General features: G+C 41.7%; 1 protein-coding gene across 1 annotated transcript; it reads right to left on the bottom strand.

Moving 5' to 3' along the window:
* Window positions 1-14,301: 14,301 nt before the first annotated feature.
* arl4ab (ADP-ribosylation factor-like 4ab) lies at window positions 14,302-18,981 on the bottom strand. The gene is made up of 2 exons (XM_044053266.1): window positions 18,900-18,981; window positions 14,302-17,803 (listed from the first exon to the last, which is right to left on the bottom strand). Exon 2 carries the CDS (start codon window positions 17,718-17,720, stop codon window positions 17,115-17,117), a length of 606 nt encoding a protein of 201 aa, XP_043909201.1. The 5' UTR covers window positions 17,721-17,803; window positions 18,900-18,981; the 3' UTR covers window positions 14,302-17,114.
* Window positions 18,982-21,013: the final 2,032 nt, after the last annotated feature.

The following is a 21,013-nucleotide window of genomic DNA, read 5'->3' on the forward strand; positions in this document are numbered from 1 at the left end:
CAAATAAGAAGAAAATTCAATCTTTTTGAGCTCCTAGAGCTCTACATTATGAAATTCTAGAAAGATATTAAGTCAGGTCTTACCTTTCCCCTTGAAGCCTTTTTAGCCAAAGAAAACAGCCACGTTCGTAATGTAGGAACCAGTGTGGGACAACTCCAGGGTAAGTGCAGGTAAAATCCAAGATTAATGTAGAAAAACAAAGTCAGTCTCCAAGAAAAGATAATCCAACAACAAAGCAGAGGGCTCAAGGGCTAAATTAAAAAAAAAAAAAAAAATCAAACAAACATGGGGGGAAAACATGGACACAAGGAGCCAACAAACATCAAGAATAAAGGGGAAAAGGGTGAGTATTTATACTCTTCAGGAGGAGGGGAGAGACAACGAGACACAGGTGAAGCTAATTAGGGCGTGGCAGGCAATCACACACAGGTGGTGAAGTGACATGAAACGACACCAGAGGTGAGTATTCAAGCTGAAGAGGAAGTGTCAAAATAAAAGCAGTACACAAAAGTACACAAAATCTAGTAAAGATTTTTCCCACATTTACTGTTACCTCCAAGAAAATGGAGGTAACAGTGGTCAGCATGTTGTATCGCTATGGTAACAACAACACAACTTTTCTACAGTCGATTAAACATACGCCCAAAAGTGGTGCACAGCTATTTCCAGGTGCTGAAGATTTTTTTTTTTAGATGTTTAATCTCCCACAAATACATGCTACATCTTTCTACGTGTACCATTTCGTAGGAGTTGAATTTCAAGACTAAAAATGGAACTGGGCCTTTGACCTATTTTCAGACTCTATAGCAACACGCTTGTTTATCGCCGCGTTCAAGTAGAACTCGTTAACAGGTTGTGAATATTTGACACATTTGACTGCATCGTATGTGTATACAACATCGAGTTCTACTTCTCAACTTATATTTTTTGCTCCTGACATTTTCTGACAGAGTCTGACACGAAGCTACGAACAGCAGCGACGTCTCCCCGACACTTGAGCTGCAAACCCTGGGACAAAAAATAGGATTTGAGGCACAATTGTTACTGGCAGCAGAAGGAGGAGGAGGATTAGGAGGAGGGGTTGGTGGCAAGATGTCCACCAAGCAGCAGACCACAGTTGAAGGCCAAACACGGCAAGAGATTCGTTGCAGATTGATGCAGAGTTATGTGGACGTTCTGGTGTCTTTTTATGGCGAGGACGTTCAGGCCTTGTTTATAGTCACGTTTATAGTCACGCGAGACACTTGCAGCGCAGACCTCCACGTGATGGGAGGAGCCGCAGAAGTGTTTATGGTCGGAGTGCAATTTCCAACACTGTATCCTGCCCTTAGCCGCTCATGTGACTTTGGTTTTCACACATCTAATAAGCTACATTTAAAGCAGCAAGCATGTGACCGACGAGGGAATTACACGTAGCTTCTTCCCTGTCTTACTTTGTTAATTACGCCAAAAAAGAAAAAGCTCCTCTCTCTCCAAGACTCCAGAACCATCTGGTCACATATTTATGATCCATCGAGCTGCTTATAAACACAAATCTGTTCTGCCAGCCCTCCCTCACAGGCGTCCATTGCAAGCAAGCAAAAAGCTCAACAGTGCTTGACATCGCACTGTGAAAGGTTCTGGAGCCCTTGCAGCCAACTGCTGGCGATGACATCATTTCTGATGTGCAGGATGCAAGTATAAACCAGACTTTACGCTATGAGGTCTTCTTCTATCTCTAAAACGGTGCCCAAACCGCATCCACCAGCAAGAAATGGTTCTCGTTACGCTGAGATCGTCATTTTAGCCTAAAGCGTGCAGAATGTACGTTTGCAAAACATGCATCATGTTGAAAAGGAAAACAAACAAACAAACAAACATCTATAATCTGTACGCATGTTGCTTTTGGCCTCACATGTGCTGTGCTGTATATCTGACACAGTAGCTGAAGCTTTACATCAGAGCTTGTTTTTCAAACACATCACAGGGAGGCCGGGCCTCATCTCCTGCCGCCTGCTGTGTTCCACCAAACACGGGCTTTCCCGAGGCTGCGAGCGGCGGCTTTGACCTGATTTATACTCCGGTAGTGTCTTCTGCCTGACCTTCACAAACTGCCAGTGCTGCTGTTGCAGGGCCTGCCCCTGCCTGTCACCGTCAGAGGGGCAGTGGACAAGGAACCCCCCAAAAAATGAGTGCTGTACCTTGTATCACACCAGTGTACTGGCGTACTGGCACGATTATACAATATCCAGCTCTCATTATAAGCTCTAGCAGACGCACAATCTTGTTTTTATATCTTGGTGAGGACACATCATATCCAATCTAACTTTATTTATAAAGCCTGGTAGCTCAGTTGGGCTAGTCTACGTGCATAGTCGAGTGTGCATTTGGACTATCTGAGTATCTTATAGGACTACTGGAATTAAGCTAAGTATTGTATCTAGCTGGGTTGCTTGACTTTTGTGACTTTTGACTTGTCTGTTTAGTTAAGGTGAAAGTTTTTTTTAATATTTTGTCTGCTAGGTCAAAGAGAAAGTTGTTATTGTTGCTGTTTTGACATAGTTTCTATTGAGCGATCACCATCACCAGGTGAGAAGTTTCACTGGCTACAGGGAGTGGCCACACAGCTGCAACCAATCAGAGAAAAAAAAAAATGTATACATCGCACTTATGACAAGCACTTCATAGTTTGGTTTACTTGAAGCTCTTACTTACTTCTAGCTCTTATTTGTACCCAAATGTTTAAATGCACTTATTGTAAGTCGCTTTGGATAAAAGCGTCTGCTAAATGACATGTAGAGGTCAAATCAACGTCTCATACTGGGTCAAAGGCCAAAGTATGAAAATGTGAAATGCATAATGCATTCCCTAAACCCTTACCCTAACCTTAACTGTCAAAATTAAGTGCAGAGCCCTAAACTAAACTCTATTCTAACCCTGAAACCCCTGAAAAAGACTGTTAAATTTGTGGGACCCAGACAAAACATCACCACAAGGTCAAAATGTCCTCACTAAGATGGGTTTGTAAGTTTTAAGCACCTCACAAAGATATACAAAGAAGTACAAACACACACTTCTTCTCTTCTTACAGGACACTGCATGTACGTCCAATTATTTGGACTGTCTCAACAAAGCATTATCCCTTAACCTTAACCTTAACCACAACCACAATTCAGATCCTCGTCTTAAACTTAAACCACTTCCTCCGAAATGAGGTTCTGCCTCTGTAGGACCAGGTCCTGATCTCCATGAGGACTACTGGGTCTGGTGAAATTGACTCAAGCTGATGTTGAACTCTTGCCATTGCTTTATTTTTCACTGAGGAGGAGGAGGAGGAGGCGGCAGCATAAGAACTGTTTGGAGTTTGCTTGATATGATTAACTGTCTGAGCCAAGTGTGATGAGAACCACGACTTCATGCCTCTCACTCAAAGACAGCTGGGAAAAAAAAGACATTTTCAAACCTCATTCCGATGTGACTTGAGAAGAATAACACTGTTGTTCCTCATGCTTCTTCTAAAGCCCGAGGTCCCTTAATGAAAAGGACTCATCCCGTGACCAGTGTTAAGTAAATGTGTGGCAGCCTGTGGGGTGTTACATTGCATGTGTGTGTTCCCTTCACACTGATTGGTTTCCTGTCTTTTGCAGCGACGTCTTTCCTGCCATTCAAACGCCTTTAGTCTTGGTAAACAGCCAGGCCATTATGTTCGTACGTACGTCCGTCCGTCCGTCCATCTGGCCGCTGCCTCCTCTCAGACTGACCAGCTGTGCAGGGGTCGAGACAAAACAACACACTTTTATACAGAAGTGAAACTCACCGGGTCAGTAAACAAGTAACTGGAGGTGGAGTTATTTAGGACGGCTGTTTGAAATGTATTTAATTTATCAACATGCTCCTCTGACATTCACAGGAGGATATTATTGACACGCTGTGTTTGTCAGAGGAATAAACTCTGGAATGATTTCAAGGAAACCACCGACATTTATATCCAGTCACACTCCTCACCAGATGGTGGCAGTAACACACTAATCTGGCTATTTGCCAAAGGACGACAGAGGAAGAAGAGGAAGAGGAGATGGCGCTCGGTGTTGAAAAGTGATCTGTAAATAGAAAACACAGTGTCTGCTCTTCGTCTTCAAAAGCACACACGTGGCTGCAGCGTTGACTCACACACACGTGGCCCGCGTTAGAACAATGCTGTTGTGACACTGAAATAATAATGATAATCTGGGAAGAGTCATAATCCAGCTGGTGGAGGAATTGCAGTGTGCAACATGCAGGAGGATTTATTACTGAATAGTGAATGTGCTGCACATATGTATTGAGAATATGTGTAAAATAAGTTCAAAATAAAAAAAAGCATTTGGGATTTTTAGCCTTAGAATAAGACTTTTAAATGCACTTTTTTTGCTTTATGAAGGCGAATATGTTGTGCTGCCACGTTTCTACAGCCCTAATGGACAAAGTGTGTGTGTTTTCATTACGACAAAGAAGAACAGCTTGCTGCCTTCTAACAAAATAAACATCTGTATCTATGAGAACTTCATCATTCCATGGCCAACTCAACGTCCTTGTTAACGAGAACCTCCTTTCTGGTATGCAAAGGCCACCATACTGTAGTTCCTTTACACACTTGTGTAAAGCAGAGAAGTCCAGCCGACCATTCATCTCTGATTGAGCCAGACATCCCTGTCAGGAACCTGTATTCTCTTGAATGGCCACTAGGTTTTTAAGTTAATCTATGGAGAAATTAGCCGAATTCTTTCTAAATTAAGAACAACGGTGAACATTTTCCTGTGGAGATTATAGTTTTAATTACTAGTGTTGGATCTTATTCAGTACAGTATGGCGTCCATTTTGTAATTTCTGTTACCAATAGACCATAAAGTGTTAAAGGAGTTCAAGACTTAGTCTTTAGTCTTTATAACTTAATGTTCCATCTTGCTGTAGTTGGGTTTTTTTTCTGCATTACTGCTTCTATTCTTGACACAAGTAAAACGATCCCTCCCTGGTTTCCAAATAGACATAAGTGACTGGGTATCGGGTTAACAGTGTACATTACCTTTGCCTTTTGACCTGATTCCTACAAGAAAGGAAAGTCCTCTTACTCTGAAAGTCTTATAATTGCTTCATTGCTCGCCTGAAGTGTTTACTCTGTTGGAGGAAATTGCAGCCACTCTGCTTGAACCCCCTGCCCCCACTGTGTGTTAACACATTTATAACAAAAAAAAAAAACTAGTTCAGAAACTCAAATGTATGTCAGTCTTTGTCTTTAGCCACTGTGAATAAAAAGGACAGGATGTTAACTATACTATTTTTAACATTTATGACACGTCTGAGCAAACTCGCGCTCATGTGATCCCACTGATCAGGGAAATTACAAATGTCCTGAACATTTCAGTTCCCTTTAACTATAGAAAGAAAATGAATGAAGTCATTCACTCATTCAACCAAAGACTCAGGCGCAGACAGTTTTCAGGGGCCTAGCGTTGGCCGGTGAGACAGATAGCGGCTCACTCTCGTCAGTGATAAGGCCAGAAACCACCCTTCTTCCGAATTTGTCTGCGCTGAGCCTCCGCAGTGATACCGCCCTGACGTTTGAGAAGATTACACAAGAGCTGATGCAACGCGGTCTATAGTCGGACTTTTTTTGTAGGGCATCGGACACCTGCGGCACATCTGGAGAGGCGCCAAGAACAGGCACAAAAAAATGGCTTGTGTGCAATAATAGACGCGTGATATTAATGGACTTCCATAAATAGATGTGAGTGACACACACGTTCGTCTCTGCACAGACTTGACAGAGCAGTCAAAGCCCAGTGAGGGTGAGTGGTCACACTGGTACTGAAAGTAAAATGTGGATGCAGCCTCTGTCGCAGTTTCACTCACCCTCGGCTCATAAAACACACACATAAACCTGCAGACCTTTTTTTTTTTTTATCCATATGCAGAATGTTATCGCAGAAAAAAGGACAGGATATTTTTCTTGCCTTGACCTGTGAACTCTACAGATTACCAGTCACAGAAGTTGTGCTGATGACTGCAGTTAAAGAAGAGAGCCTCCAGCTCGTGTCCTCCTCCCTCTTTGCAGAGGAAAACACGCCCCAACCGGCCATTGTTCTCCTGAACTCTGAGGTCATTAGCATCAGAGTTGTGGTTGTGCAGTTACAGGAAGAAAGATACCAGGGGGGGAGAGAGAGAGAGAGAGAGCAAGAGAGAGAGGCCTCCTGCTGAGACTGGGAATTACAGGGGGTTGGGAGAGATTAGCATAATCCTGTCAGTCAACATTTAATTTAACAGATTTGTTGTCCAAACAATTACTGGTGTGAATTGAGGGAGAGAAAAGCTGCTGTGCATCCACATGGTTTCATTTGTCACCTGCCTGCTGTACGACTCCTGAAAACAGAGAGCATTTGTCAAATGCTGCTGGCAACAATGACGCAGTTGCCTGAAGTCACTCCCTGATCGGATCTTGACTCAAACAGAAAGACTGTGAACAAGAATACATTCGACCAAATACCATTGGTGTGAATTTGCCAAAATCTGCAAACAATGACTGTTCAACCCAAGACGGCAGCCTTCCTGTAGGTCTCACGGCAAAGTTGCCATTGACTTTTTGGACCGTCCTGACACGATAAACATGTGTACCAAGTTTTGTTCATGTAAGGGAAACATTTTAAAAAAATTCACCTAATCAAAACTTTTTTCATTTTCGTTGACAAAAATCCATGAGTTTTGGGGCATGGGAACAGCCTCAAAAACGCAATTAATTTGGCAAAAGAAAAATAATAATAATGAACATTGCAGTTTCAATAAGGTCCTATTGTGCTGCTTGGACCCTAACAATAATATTTAGGTCCAATAACTGCAATGTGAACAGGTTTTAATCCTCCAATCAGCATTGGTAGGAACATAAAACTGGCGTTGGTGAACATGCTCATTTCCTCTTTGTCGTCTTCATTTTTCCGCAGCGATGTAAATCCTGGCGTCAGTTCTCTTTGAAACATATTCATCTATCATTCATCAGCAGAACCGTGAGCTATGAATGTTTGTAATGTTTGTTGTTGTCCTCCTCGACACTTGTTTCCATTGACAAATGATACATTCAAGCAACGGAAACAGCACAACGCGCTATTGTACATATGCGGGGCTAATTTTGTGTTCTAGCACACACGGTCAAAAGGAGATGCATTCATGGTGGATTTTAATGCCAAGTGTAAACAGTTATACTTGGAGCTGTTCTTTGGAGTCTTATTGTGGTCAGTGGTAAAAACAGACCTTTACAGCCCAACACAAAGACAATGACGGAGCATGAACACTCCACATGATAATGATCTTGTGTGCTGGAAATGTATGAGTGTGTGTCTGCAGCAGCCAGATTAGCCACAGTGGGCGTGTGTGTGTGCGTGTGATCCTCTGTGCCACGACGTTGGTACAAATGGTTGAAGGCGCTCCAGCCGATGGAGGCAGCTGCGGCACATAAAGATACAGGGCTGATTCAGTGTGTGTGTGTGTGTGTGCATCTGCTCTCGTCCAGATCACACATTCTCCCGGAGAATGAGAACGTTACATCTGGGAGGAATAATATTTAGACTGGACGAGGACGCTGTGTGTGTGTGTGTGTGAGCGGAGGTGTTTCCACTGGCAGCAGCGAGCAAAAACAAACCCTTTAGTAACATTTATTACCTAATGTGTCTGACTCTGATAGACAGATAAAAAGATATGAGGGAAACCTGAGGAAATTCTAGACACAATAAGGGCTGGGTGATATTTATGGTATTCCACGCCCATGGAGAGCGGTGCGACCACAGACCTGAACACATCTCTCTATGGCTGTTGTGACATCATCAGAGCTGCTGACAGTCCCATCAGTCCCAGTATCACCACACCTGGGACAGCAGGGGAACACAGACACGGCCCTGACCTTCACTCAAGTGCTGACGGCCTGTGCCGCGGCGCTCTCTCCTCGACGTCATTCACTCTCCTGTGCATTTTTACCGGATGTGAACTGGATTTTCCCGCCCACTGGAAAACATCCAAGATGGTTCCTGTGCCAAATAAAACAGTGACCCGGTGAGACTGTGATCGCTTTCAGCCAGTTACACTTCCTTTATAATCACAGATTGCCTGGAAAAGTTGGTGCAAAACACCGCCACCATGCTGAGAGAACCTGGGGAGATTTGGCTGGCTAGGAAATTGTTTTTAACAGTTTTCAGTGTTTGACATCAGCAGCAGGATTTAGTCTAAGAACAACACCTAAGCCTCAACATGTCCGTTTGGACTTATTGTGCTTATTTTAACCATAAAAGGGCCAGAAAATGTCCTGTAACTAAGCGCTTTTGCCCATTTTTCCAGAATAACTTTCGATATCTGGCAGTTATTTACACTTTACTGCACCTTAACATAGTGTATTAACAATTTAAAATGAAGAAAAACAAAAAAGTTGTGTTATTATTTTAAAAAATACACCGTAGTACACAAACGCCAATTTTGCGTGTTGAATTGAAAATTTGAACAGTATAAAACGTGTTTAAAATAACATTTGTTATTGAGTCTTTGTCTCAATGTCCGTAAAATCACCATAATAACCACATGTTGCAGCTTTTTTCCGACAAACCGCCGCGTAATTACTGTTCGCGCTAACGTGTTGTCTGCGATGTGCTCAGTGTTAAAGGGTTAAAAGCATAAACAACACGCATATTTCTTCTGCCCGGAGAAAGAAGTGGAAGAAGCGGGAGGAAGTCTGCTGCCAACTAGTGGCTGGAGGCTTAAATACAACACAAAACCGCTGATATCACGTCACAACACACATGATTTCCATCTTGATAATCCACTCGCCGAGTTTTTCCAAATCGTGGTTAATTGCCTTTAATCTGCACGTGAAAGACTGCCGGAAATGAGTGAGACAAAGCGATGCATCGTAGTTCCAGCGCGATCTGAGTTTGCGACGACTCAATGTCATGTGAATTTAAATACATGGAACTTTTCCAGTTAAAAATAGTCTCGTTTTTGTGTGACTGATACCAGAATACACTGAAGGCCCCCGTTGTATACCGTGTGTTTACGAGAGTTGAGTCATTTCGTACACAGAGATACTGCACTCTGGTTATCATCTGCAGGACATGTGAGCAGCAAATCCAAACATCATGTCATGACGCGCTGATCGCAGAGATTTCCCCTCAGAACTACAGAAGCAAAAAAAAAAAAAGAGTAATCCTTCTCGGAATGTCTTTGAATTTGTGTAAATGCAGCCAGCGTGATCTGCAAAACACAGATAACTTTTCTTTTCTTTTTTATTTCAGCCAAGAATAAAGATGGCTGACCCTGAGCAGAGGAAAAGGAATTCCAAAGATTAGAGAGATACCTCCGTCTGTTTTTGTGTATTTCGGTGCAGGTATATTAAACAAGAAGGGGCACAGACTCAGAGGTTTCTATAAAAACTTCAAAGTACCTTTGATTTTCCAGTGAAATGGAACTGAAAGTGACGGCTGGCTCTGTTTAAACGCAGATAAAAGAAAGCGACAGTGGAGGGGGGGCTTTAGAGAGGTCAAGATTATGTAACAGGTCCCGGCACAAGCTCGGCTCTCTGGTTGTTTGGAGTGATCAGCGTCACTTAATAACACAGATGGTCGACATGTGAGGCTGCTGGAGTGAGTTATGTTGAAATCATAACTCCATAATTCTCTGTGTGTACATGGTATAAGCTTTAAGATAGTGGTGATTTCTGTAGATCAGTGGAAAGATGATGATATAATAATGAAGAAAACAAAAGTTCGGCCTGAGACATGGACACTCACTATTTGGTGAAAACATGGCTGTAACACATTTTAAAGCCACTTAAAAAGTTCAAAGTAAACTGTTCTCTCTCTCACACACACCAAAGTCCATAGAGAAAATCAATGATTTTTGCTCAAGGAGATATAAAAGCTGCCGGTCATCTGCTGCCCCGTTTTATAAGTTTGTGTCACTCACGTCAATCTGAAGTGAAAAGATTCAAATCACCAAAGTGACAAAATAACACATTTTTAACTTAATAATGGAGGCAAACAGTGGATCAACACCGTCTGTGTGCTGTGATGTAAAATTGCTGATTTTCTCTATGGGCGTTGGTGTGTGTGCGGGTATTACTAATGTTGTGGGGACCTAAAACTGTTTGCACAGTCACATTATGGGGACTTGTCTTCCTTGTGGGGACAAATAATAAAATCAAGTCCCCACAATGTAAATGACTACATTTCAAGGTGAAGATATCTTTTAAGGTTAGGTTGAGTTTAGGGTTAGGGTAAGGTTAGGATCAGGGTTAGGATTAGGCCAGTAGTAATTGTGGTTAAGGTTAGAGTAAGTCTCTAGGAAATGAATGTAAGTCAATGCAATGTCCCCTCAAGTCATGAATGTCCAACATCGGTGTTTGTGTGTGTGTGTGTGTGTGTGGCGGGGGGGTGCGAGTGGTTCCTTGGCTGTTGCCACTGTGTGCTCACTTCCACAATCACTGTCTTGTTTACTCGACAACACTGGAGTCTCCCTGATGAAAACATCAAACAGAGTGAGTTAGTCATCAGCCGTGATAGCCGAGAGGCATGAGCAGGTTTTTGTTGTTAAAATGATTTAATACCGTTGAAATATTAAAGCGCTTTTAACTTTTAACCCTCTTAAGCGACTGAGATTCTGGGTTTTCAAATTGTCTTGTATGTTCTGGATCCCCCATTTTTGACAGGTCACGGTAGGACATAATCACAGACTTAAATAATCAAATTAATGATGGCTGAGTTCCATGTGGCGTCCGCTGCGTATCTACTGTCACACCGCGCTGACTCGTGTGACCTGGACAGAACTGTGTCACCTGTGCTTCTCATGTCAAAATGGATTTGTCTTACCTGTTTTATCTGTGGCTCTCTCACACGACAGAATACGCTGGCCAGAAAATGCGTTTCAGCCCCAAACTTGAGCTGAATTTGACCCAAAAAAATGAATCTTTCTATCTTGTGTGGCTCATCTAGATGCACATTCATTTGTTTCCATGTCTGGGAGATTTCAGAGGTCTGCTACAATCCATGTAATACAAATGTCTTCATCCACACATGGCTGTGCATGTATGTGGTCATGCATGTTGAGCCAAAGTGTTTGTGCCAGCACAGATTGCACATGCTCCTGGCAGGACAACACAGAAGAACAAAAATATGGGATCAGTGTCAGATCCCGCCAGAGAGACAGGGACCCAAAATGGTTTTGTATGACTGGATGTGTGTGTGCACGAGTGGAATGCACGCACCACTTCACTGTGGACACAAAGGCCTCAAGGATGATGAAAACACCAGATTATGTTCCAGATAATCCCACCAACAATGCTTCACTGCAGACGTTATATGAATATTCAGTTACAGTTTGTAGACCGGGGGTCTCAAAGTCACATGAGCATCAAGTCTGGTCAGTAGGGGGCGCTCAAGTGAAGACACGTCCAACAGCGTGGGAAAAATACCCGTTCAGTCGGGCTGGGGCGATATTATCTTAAAATGACATCACAATATGCCTCAGTATTTTACGTAATTTCAAAGTAAAGGCATTTGTTTTGATACAAGATGACAAAATGAAGTTTTAATTTTGGTTTGACACATTTTGTTGTGTAAAAGCTGAGAACTTAAATAAAATAAAATTGAGGACCAAGGTTAATGTTTTGGATTTTTCATTAGTTTTGTTTTTATTAGTTCAAATTAGTTTGTTTGTGTTAGTGGATTTGCTTGTTTTTATGTTTTGTAAATGCTTGGTTTTAGTTGAGCTTTTATTAGGTTTAGTGTTAGTTTTGTCTAATATGGAGTATTATTCAAAAAGATCATATGTTATAAAAACCCATCAAAAAGATGAAAACTAAGCACATTTTCTCTATAAAATTAGTTAGTGAGTGTTAGTTAGCATTTTTTTTATCTAGTTTTTATTTTCAGTTAACAAAATGTTTTTTCAATTTTAGTTTTTGAAAGAGTTTTGATTAACTATAATAACCTTGGTGGGGGCCCCAACATTTAGTAGCTGGCATCTTTAAAGTTAAATGCTGGATATACAGACTAACCCACACTATTTCCAATGGCAGAACTAAATGATATACTTTATTTAAAAGGAGGATGTCCCATATCACTTCATCCACTTCTTCAGGGTTGGCTGCGTTTCGGTGGGCTGGGGTGGGGCGGCGGTGGCAGACGGCCAGGCTCTTCTCAGGAAATCGATGCAGGCAGGGAGTGGTTCCTCTTTTCCTTATCTCCTTTCCTGTCCCCCTACTCTGATCACTGCACTGTTTACACCCTTAGCAGCTCACTGGCTGGGGATCAGATTAGCAGTTCACACAGTCATCAATCAGCTTGAACAGACCCCACAGACCTCGCATCCCCCTTCGGCTGGATACACACGCTCGTCAGACGGATTGTTGGACCGTCATTGCCCATTTCCTCAGCAATAAGAAAGTGGGGGATCAAAGAGTGGACAAGTGAATGTAACTGGAACACACTAATACACATGTCTGGGAAGCAGTTACTCCAGATTGTCTTCAATCTGGTCCCAAAGCTGATATTTAGGACATTGTATTAAAATCCATCCTGAGAGATCCAATCTTAACTGGACAGTGCAAAATACAACTGTTTCTCACTTGGCATTAAATTATATCCTGGATGCGTCCCGTGAGTCCAATTTAACCAACACCTACTCCACCGTGTACGCAAATATACACTGATGTTTCTGTGTCTGAGGAGAGACAGCAATGTTTTTTACCAGTCTGACTGTACAGATGCATCTGTTGTCAATATGCACGTCTGCAGAAACATAGCTGTGGTTTGTAGAAATGTACAATCCTTACATATGATCCTGCATAAAACACTTTAAAACACATGACACTCAATGCAACTCTTTCCACGTCGGTTAAAAGGACTTCAAAACATACGACGACTGACGGATGACATTTAAGGCACAGACACCATTATGCAATGTATTTATATTAATATTTATAAACAATTATATCTCTATAATGGATTATAAACAGATTTGACATTTAAAGAGCAAACTGCTTGCCTGACTCGGTAGAGGTTTTGTGACAAACAGTGTTTGTATCTCACTTGATACCTCGGCTCACTCAAATCAAACGGCAATCAGAGTCCTGGATCAAAGAGCGGATTCAGGGCCACACAGTGTGTGTGTGTGTGTGTGTGCGTGTGTGTGTGTGTGTGTGCACGTGGCAGCTCCGGGAGGTCAAGCCTGTTGATGTAGATGTTTGGATACAAGTGACCCATGAAAGGCACCTCCATCACTGCGATAAAGCGTATTTATCCTCCCCGCCAAAGGGGCCATGAGAAAAGCACCAGGCTCGACCTGGCATCCCACCCTTCCCCGCCTCGCATCCTGCACCATGTGAGTTTCGTGTCATGGAAAATATAGAGAGCTGCTGGGCTGGGAGCCATGTCGGTGTGGAGGAAGGATGCTCTAAACTCTGTGCAACCCTCCTAAACCCACTGATACCCTGGATTCTCATAGAGGGCTCCAACTGTTGTAAACTAATCAGAATTAGTATAATTAACCTTCCATCAGAAATTCATTTTTGAGGTGATTGGACACAGCTGAGCATGCTGGGAAGACAGTCTGTGCACGTGTGCCATCTCTGCGACACTTAGCGCCGTCTGTTATAGTTTCAAACCCCATTATTCCTGGTTGAATGGCCAGGAGGCAGCGCATGTGTGGAAGTGAATGTGAAAGTGATTCAGAATTCCGACCTGACAGAAAATCACACACACAGGCAAGTCTGGTTTAAATGAATTCAGAGGACTTTTATTCATTTTCTGGGGACTTCATCTACGACCAGCCAAATCCTAACCTTAACCTCAACCTGATCCTAACAATACAACGTAAATGTCATCATTTACATGACAGGACCTCTTTTTGTCCCTATAAGGAAGACAAGTATAAAGACAAGACATAATGTGACTGTGTTAACATATTTAAGTCCTCACAACCTGAGTAATACCTCAAAACACACGCACTCACTATCTCCTTCCTGCATGTGCTGGTATTGTTCTCCAAGGAACTTGGGGGGGGCTGCATTGAACCAAATCAACCCACTCTTACCCAGTCATTTTTCTGCTGCAAATTAAATTAAATCTACATCCATATTACTCCATTTCTATAAAAAAATGCTTAAAGAGCCAGGGTTTTGTGTGAACAGTTTTTAAAATAACTTAAATTGATCTTGATGGTGGAGGCAGCGATGGATCAACAGAGTGCTGTGCACTTTGCTCCAAAGTGACCAGGAGCTACACTGATAAGATAAAGAAATGAAAACAACAGCCACGGTTTCTCTGTCATGTTTTTGTTACCTTTTATTCCAAGTGAACAAAGTGGATCATAACACATAAATATCAACACCCTGCAAAACAGAGTGCGGACAGTATCCAACATGTTTCATGTGTAAGACGCTTCTTTTTGAAGCAATAGTTCACTTTACTTTTTCTTTCTTTCTTTCTTTTTTTTCAGTCTCAAATCTGGTCAGTGTCCATTTCAGGTTTCAGGGAAAGGACCATTTAAAGTGCATTCTGTGTGGTCAGAGAGAGGCGAGATGGACTCTGACGCCGGTCTGTAACTAACGATGGACTAGTCCTGCGGGGGCTGACGGCGGGCCTGTCCATCAACATGTTTACACAATTACTACACGACATGTACTGGGGAGCTTCTGTGTGTCAGTGATGAAATCACAGCTTCCCTCAGCAAAAACATTCTCACCTTTTAGAGCCATGGGGAAAAACAAAGTGACGGCTCTTGGGCGGTTTTTAAAAATCAAATATTCTGTATTGAACTGTTGATTGTGTCATACAGAACCTTTTATCACAGCTAATTCTGGACATGTAGACCAAACAACAACTAAAACATTGACTTGAAATGAAGAAAATCTGATTTCATGGTCCACAGAGGTCAAATGAAAAGCTAGCAACCAAGTATTACCGCTGAATCACTGTCCGTGGTAAGTTAGCACCACATAGCACAGACACAGTTATGTCTGTGCTATGTGGTGTATATATACAGTAGCTAGCTAAAGTTAGCTAAAACATTTAGCTGGCAGGCAGAGGCAGCAAGCTAATGTTAGCACAGTGGCTAATTTTACATGAGCTACATGTATTGCGAATGACCAAACAGGGTTTTAATCAGCTAGAGCAGCAACATGTGTTTGCTAGTTTGCTAGAGAGGATTTAAAAATATCAACTGATGTGCTGGAATAAACTTAGATTACTAAATTACTAATTATTTAGTTAGCAATAGTTGGGTTAGACCATTATTTTAGTAAAGGTTAGCCTAGCTTCTGACAATTTCAGCTCACACATACTGTACACCGACGTTGAAGATAAATCAGCTAATGTTGTTAGCAAGTTAGCTTGCCAGATCAGCTGTGACTTGGCAACCTGAATGAATCCAATAAGAGCTGATATTTAACATATTTTTACCAAAATCATATTTTTGAGGGTGGTTACTTCATTAAGATTTGTAAATTTTTAAAATCTGATAACACAGCTAATCAGGAGAGAGTCCTTTTTCTTAATTACTTTAAACTTCTTTAGCATTAAAACGGCATATTGGCTCACACCAATACATCTGTAATAACAACGCAAATAAAGAAAGCGGTCCTTTCTAATCCTAGTTCATCATTTACACCGTCATACAAACATGTGATGTTGCTCAATCGCGTCAGGGGTGACTTTGGTAGAAATGTGGAGTTGGTATCTAGTTGTGTGCATTTGCATATTGGAATACGTCATCGACAATGTGCATTGATGAGATCAAAACTCAAAATGAAAACAAAAAATTACGCTTCCATTCCAATTGACTGAATACGCTTAAAAAACAACAACATTAACATGAAAATAAATTGAACAAGAAAAAAACATCTGCTGTGCAAAAGCCTTGAGAAGACGTTTGCTCTCTTCTAAGGTTGCACTAAAACTTTGACTATTAATCAATTACTAAATGAAGCTGCAGCTATTTTGATAGTTGATTAATGGATGTGTGTTTTTTGTTGTTTTTTTAAACAAAATAAGATTAGCTCCCTGGATTTCTCATCTTCTTAAATATGAACATCTTCTGGTGTAATCATTTAAACTGGAGAGCTTTTGTTTGTCGACTAAATAAGATGTTCATCTTCATCATCATCATCACTTCGAGGGAAATACTGATCGACATTTCATCGGCCAAACAGATTCTCTGATTAACTGAGAAAATAATGGACAGAATCATTGATTTTGAAAACACTCGTTGGTTGCGGCCCGACCCTCTTCTTGTGCATCTAGTATGAGTGTAAACTTCTGGACTCAACTTTTGTGCAACATGCTGTTATTAAACCTCACGGAGTAAAAGAAAGTTGTACACTATTTTGACGAATGTTACCCTAAAGTACTGTGCACACTGATGTTCTTTGCTACATTTTTTTTTAATAATGGTAACTTTTTCTGGATCATACTAGTAAGGATCAGTTGTTCTGTAGTGTAAACTAGGCTTGAGGAAAGTGTATGTTTGTAGCTGATCGTGAGGCTGTAAAGTGTCTATAAAAAAGGAATGTATTCCACATGCCAGCTGAATATAGTCCTCAACACGGATCAGTTCATCTATAGACCTGATTTAAAGCTCCTTATTCTGTTAAGATGTGTCTCAGTGAGGTTTGCTCACTTTTATCTGAGTGTACAAGTAAATATACTTCTACTTGAGTAGAATTTATTTGACATTTGAGTACAACTTTCTAGTGCCCCCGTTATAATGATGCACACAGTTTGCAGGATTGTCTTGAATTCATTTTTTTTCTTTACAAATTATATGTTAAAGACAAGTCTTCAGTGTAAACTTAAATTTCCTATACTGCCTTTAAAATGACTTGTTGTTGCCGAGGAAAGACCACAGAGCCTAAATCAATCCCACTGTCCTCCATGGTAAACAAACGCCAGGAGATCTCCAACTGGAGAACTCAAACTCGGTCAGTCAAACTTCAAAAAGGCAGCACAACCGGACTGGAATTGTTGTGTCTCTTTGTGTAGCAAAACACGATAAACCAGCAGACTGCACACAGTTCACACTCTCGTGTTGCCTCAGATCCAGCTCACATTTAGTTGCTTCCACTCCCCGGCACATCATCTCTTCTTCTTCTGCTGCCGCAGCATTTTTCTCCTCTTCGTGATCATGGCGTGCAGCTTCTGCAGGCCTTCCTGCAGTCCCTCACCAATGATGGCGCACGCCGACTGAAGGTGCCAGGGTGTGGCGGTGCTGAGCTCGCCCAGAGCCAACATGCTCTCCATGTCGGCGAGACTCAGCGAGTTCCTCAGGTCCTGCTTGTTAGCCACCACGAGAACCGGCACGCCCTGGTTCTCCGCCAGTCGCGTGATCTTGTGCAGCTCCGTCTTGGCCTCCTCGACGCGTTCGGTGTCCACGGAGTCCACCACGAACACGATGCCGTCGGCACAACGAGTGTAGGAGCGCCACAGCGGCCGCAGCTTCTCCTGGCCGCCGACGTCCCAGAAGTGGAAGGACGCCGTCCGCCGGCCTCCTCCGATTGACACTTTGATCTTTTCTGTGTTAAAACCCTTTGTTGGGACGGTGTTCACAAACTCGTTGAATCGCAGGCGATACAGCACGGTGGTCTTGCCGGCACAGTCCAGCCCGAGAATGACGATGTGAAGAGCCTTGAAGGACGGTAGGCACGGGAGGAGGGGCTGGTGATCTGATAATCCGTTCCCCATTTTAGCCCACAGAGCAGCAGGTCGTCACCAAAAAAATAATCAGCACAGTGCTTTCATTCCCCGGGGGAGTGCAGCTCTCAAGCCTGGTGGGGTCAACACAATACACATAATGAGCCCGGAGCACAAACACAACACTGAATCACAAAAGACCAAACACTCCAACAAGTCACTATAACCTCTATCTTCCCTTTTTACCACACACATCCTCACATTAATCCTGCAGTGAGGGATGAATGGGGAATAAAAGATGAATGTGAAATACAACAGCAAGGTGGATGGCACCTCATTTACACATGCAGCGCTACAGTAGCCAACGGGGATTTCATAGGCTAATTTCTATTCAGAGTGAGATTCAGGGAACAACAGAATGGAGGCGTTCGGATCTCTCAGAAAATCCCTGATTGAGCTGATCATACAGTCTTCAGAGACAGATGAGAGGAGCAGCACAGCAGCGCACTGTCAGGGACACCATACAGTAGCTTTAAAGAATGGGGGGAAAAAGGTGTTGCCGGGCAACGCTGCCTGACCGAATTTCAATTACATGTGTTATTCAAATGTTTAAATCATGCAGCACCTGCGAAAGCACACAAGTGCCAGAACTACCGCAACAATCAAACGCAGTGTTGCGATTAATTCGGCATACGTGTGGTGCACATTTGACAATTCAATAAAAAAATAAAACCACGACTTTTTTTTTCCAGACACCCTGAATGACTCTGGGAAATTCAGTTAACAGGTGAATTCCCCAAAATAAGTGGACACTTAATTGTAAGAAAACAACCCGTGTTTTCCTTTTGCTGCGTTCACTCGTGAAACAACTAGTGCCAGCACGTTAAAAAAGCACAAGCAGAGCTGTGTGTGTTTTCCTAAAATATGGTGTTTTTTTAATGGAGTCTGGCGTCTCTGCTAAACCCAAACCACAGGCTCCATTTGTGGCCGTGAAGCCAACAAGTGTTAAAAAATAATGAAAGTTGTAATCGTGACACCGTGTAGCTGACAGTTACGTGGAATTCAACTTAGTTTTAACGCTAAATGACAACACTCTGGGCGGACGTTAATTAGAGCTTGTGTAAATTGTCGTTAAAAAAAATACGTCAAAATGTCAAGTTTAATTGCAGATATCGCGATATTTTCTACACTAAAACCCCCAATTCTTAAACCGCGTGGCAGGACACTTACCCGCACAAACAGTGTTAGTCCATTAGACACAGTGACGGCGTGACCGTGTCTCCCCTCTGTCCTCCCACTTTCATCATGTCCTCACATCAACTGACAATTTCGGCTGGAGAGACTCCCTCATACACTGCAGCTGCGCCAAGCTAACACAATAAACAACGACACTTCCGCTAGCGACTTTCAAAATAAAGCTTGAAAAGACTAGCACCGCTCACTATTAACTGTGATAATTAATATATTATAACAACACATCCATCTCGTTTTATAGGTTAATATGTAATATGCCATTTGTAAACCACCATGTTACAGTTTTGCTATAAGAAGTTAATGTGTGTAATTCTTGGATATTGGAGAATGGAGATCCCTAATTTTGCTGTTTAAAAAGCAATATACTGTTATATCGTGGACCTGGGATGACCTTTGATATTATCTTTAAAGGACACCTTTTGACTTTGATATAAAGGCCACCATTGACTTTCATACCTTTGATGATTACAAGGCTATGATAGTTATATTGTTTATATTATTTTTTTAATTTTAAACTGTTTAAAACTATTGTTTTGGGATGACCGGGTTCTGGAGAGACTGGAATTTCGTTCGAATCTCATGTTCTAATGTGTGTTGGAATGATAATAAAGAATCTTGAATCTGAATCTTGAATTGTTAGACAGACTTATGCAAGAACAGACTAGCGTGATCATATACATATATATATATATCCGTATATACCACTGTGCAAACAAATAATAAAAAATAATAATTATAATAATCATGTTCACCTGCTCAATGACACTTCCCCTTACAATTCAATATAATTGAATGAAACTATTAAAGGGGATAAAACCAAGTAGATTTAAGCTGATAACAGTGATAGAAAACATTTCTGAGTCACCTCTGCTTTATATATTTATATTTCTCTTCACTCCATTTTTAAAATAAAATATTTTTCATCTATTGTCAAGTAATGACACATTTTTCCTTTTGTGGTGGTCACCCATTTCTTTACAAACACTTATTATGAAGGAGAGCTCATGGCGTTTCCGGTGTGACTTTATCCAACATTGGCGCACTTGACCCGGCTCGCGATCTGATTGGCTCGTGGGCAACGCCTTCCGCGGCCACGCGCGCAATTCAGTGCGCGCTTCACCTGTTTCTGTCACTCAAACACAAGCCCTCCAAAATAAAGGGCAGTTTCACCCTTCCCGACGACAAGTGAGCCGGGTTTTATTTTGAAACTGTTGCCTTTTGAACATGTGCCATGTCATGAACAGGAACATGAATTTGTGTGATTTTTTTATTTTTATTTTACTCTATTTATTACTTCTAAGAGAGGAATAAGACCAGGACATTGCTTTGGTGTTTTGGTGCACAAAAATTGGTAAAAAGAGACAAATATCATGTAATAAATTACAAAAGTCAGGTCTTAATGGTGATGACTATTCAGAATATTGAATATATGTTTCAAGGGAACAACATATAAGCCCCAGGTGGTGCCCTCTTCTGAATTGACCACATTATTAACACAATAAAAACATGTTTAATTGTTTCTGGATGTCCACACTGGCACAGTGAATCATCTGGGTATTTGTTTTATTTCTCAGTCTGGTCGTTCTCCTCTGACATGTGGCATTTTTCTGAATACTTTCTCTTTCTCTAAAAAACATTTCCAGATTCTGAAATACTCCATAAACAAACACACACCACATTCAAAGACACTTAACTTAAACCACATTTCTTCCCCACTCTGATGCTCATTTTTGAACTGCAGCAGCTTGTCTTAATCACTTTGCTGCAACATGATTGGTTGATTAGATGTGAACAGGTGTAACTAATAAAGGGTGATTGACTGTGGCCTGTGTTTCCATGTCACGTAGCATATCATATAGTGTGGCCTATATGAGGTAATAACCATGACATGTTATTAATATAACTTCATTAAAATAACACATCACAGAACCCCTGCAGAAAAAAAAACCTCAAAATTATCTGTAATACAGTGTCTTTCAACAAGAGTCCACAGTGGATCTTCACTGGGCCGAGGGCGCCCTCTGCTGTTAGAAGAGAAGATTACACCTCATCTTCCCCTATTCTAATTGTTATAGGGTTTACAGGGCTTG

Source organism: Solea senegalensis, linkage group LG20, assembly GCF_019176455.1.
Source record: "Solea senegalensis isolate Sse05_10M linkage group LG20, IFAPA_SoseM_1, whole genome shotgun sequence".
NCBI lineage: Eukaryota > Metazoa > Chordata > Actinopteri > Pleuronectiformes > Soleidae > Solea > Solea senegalensis.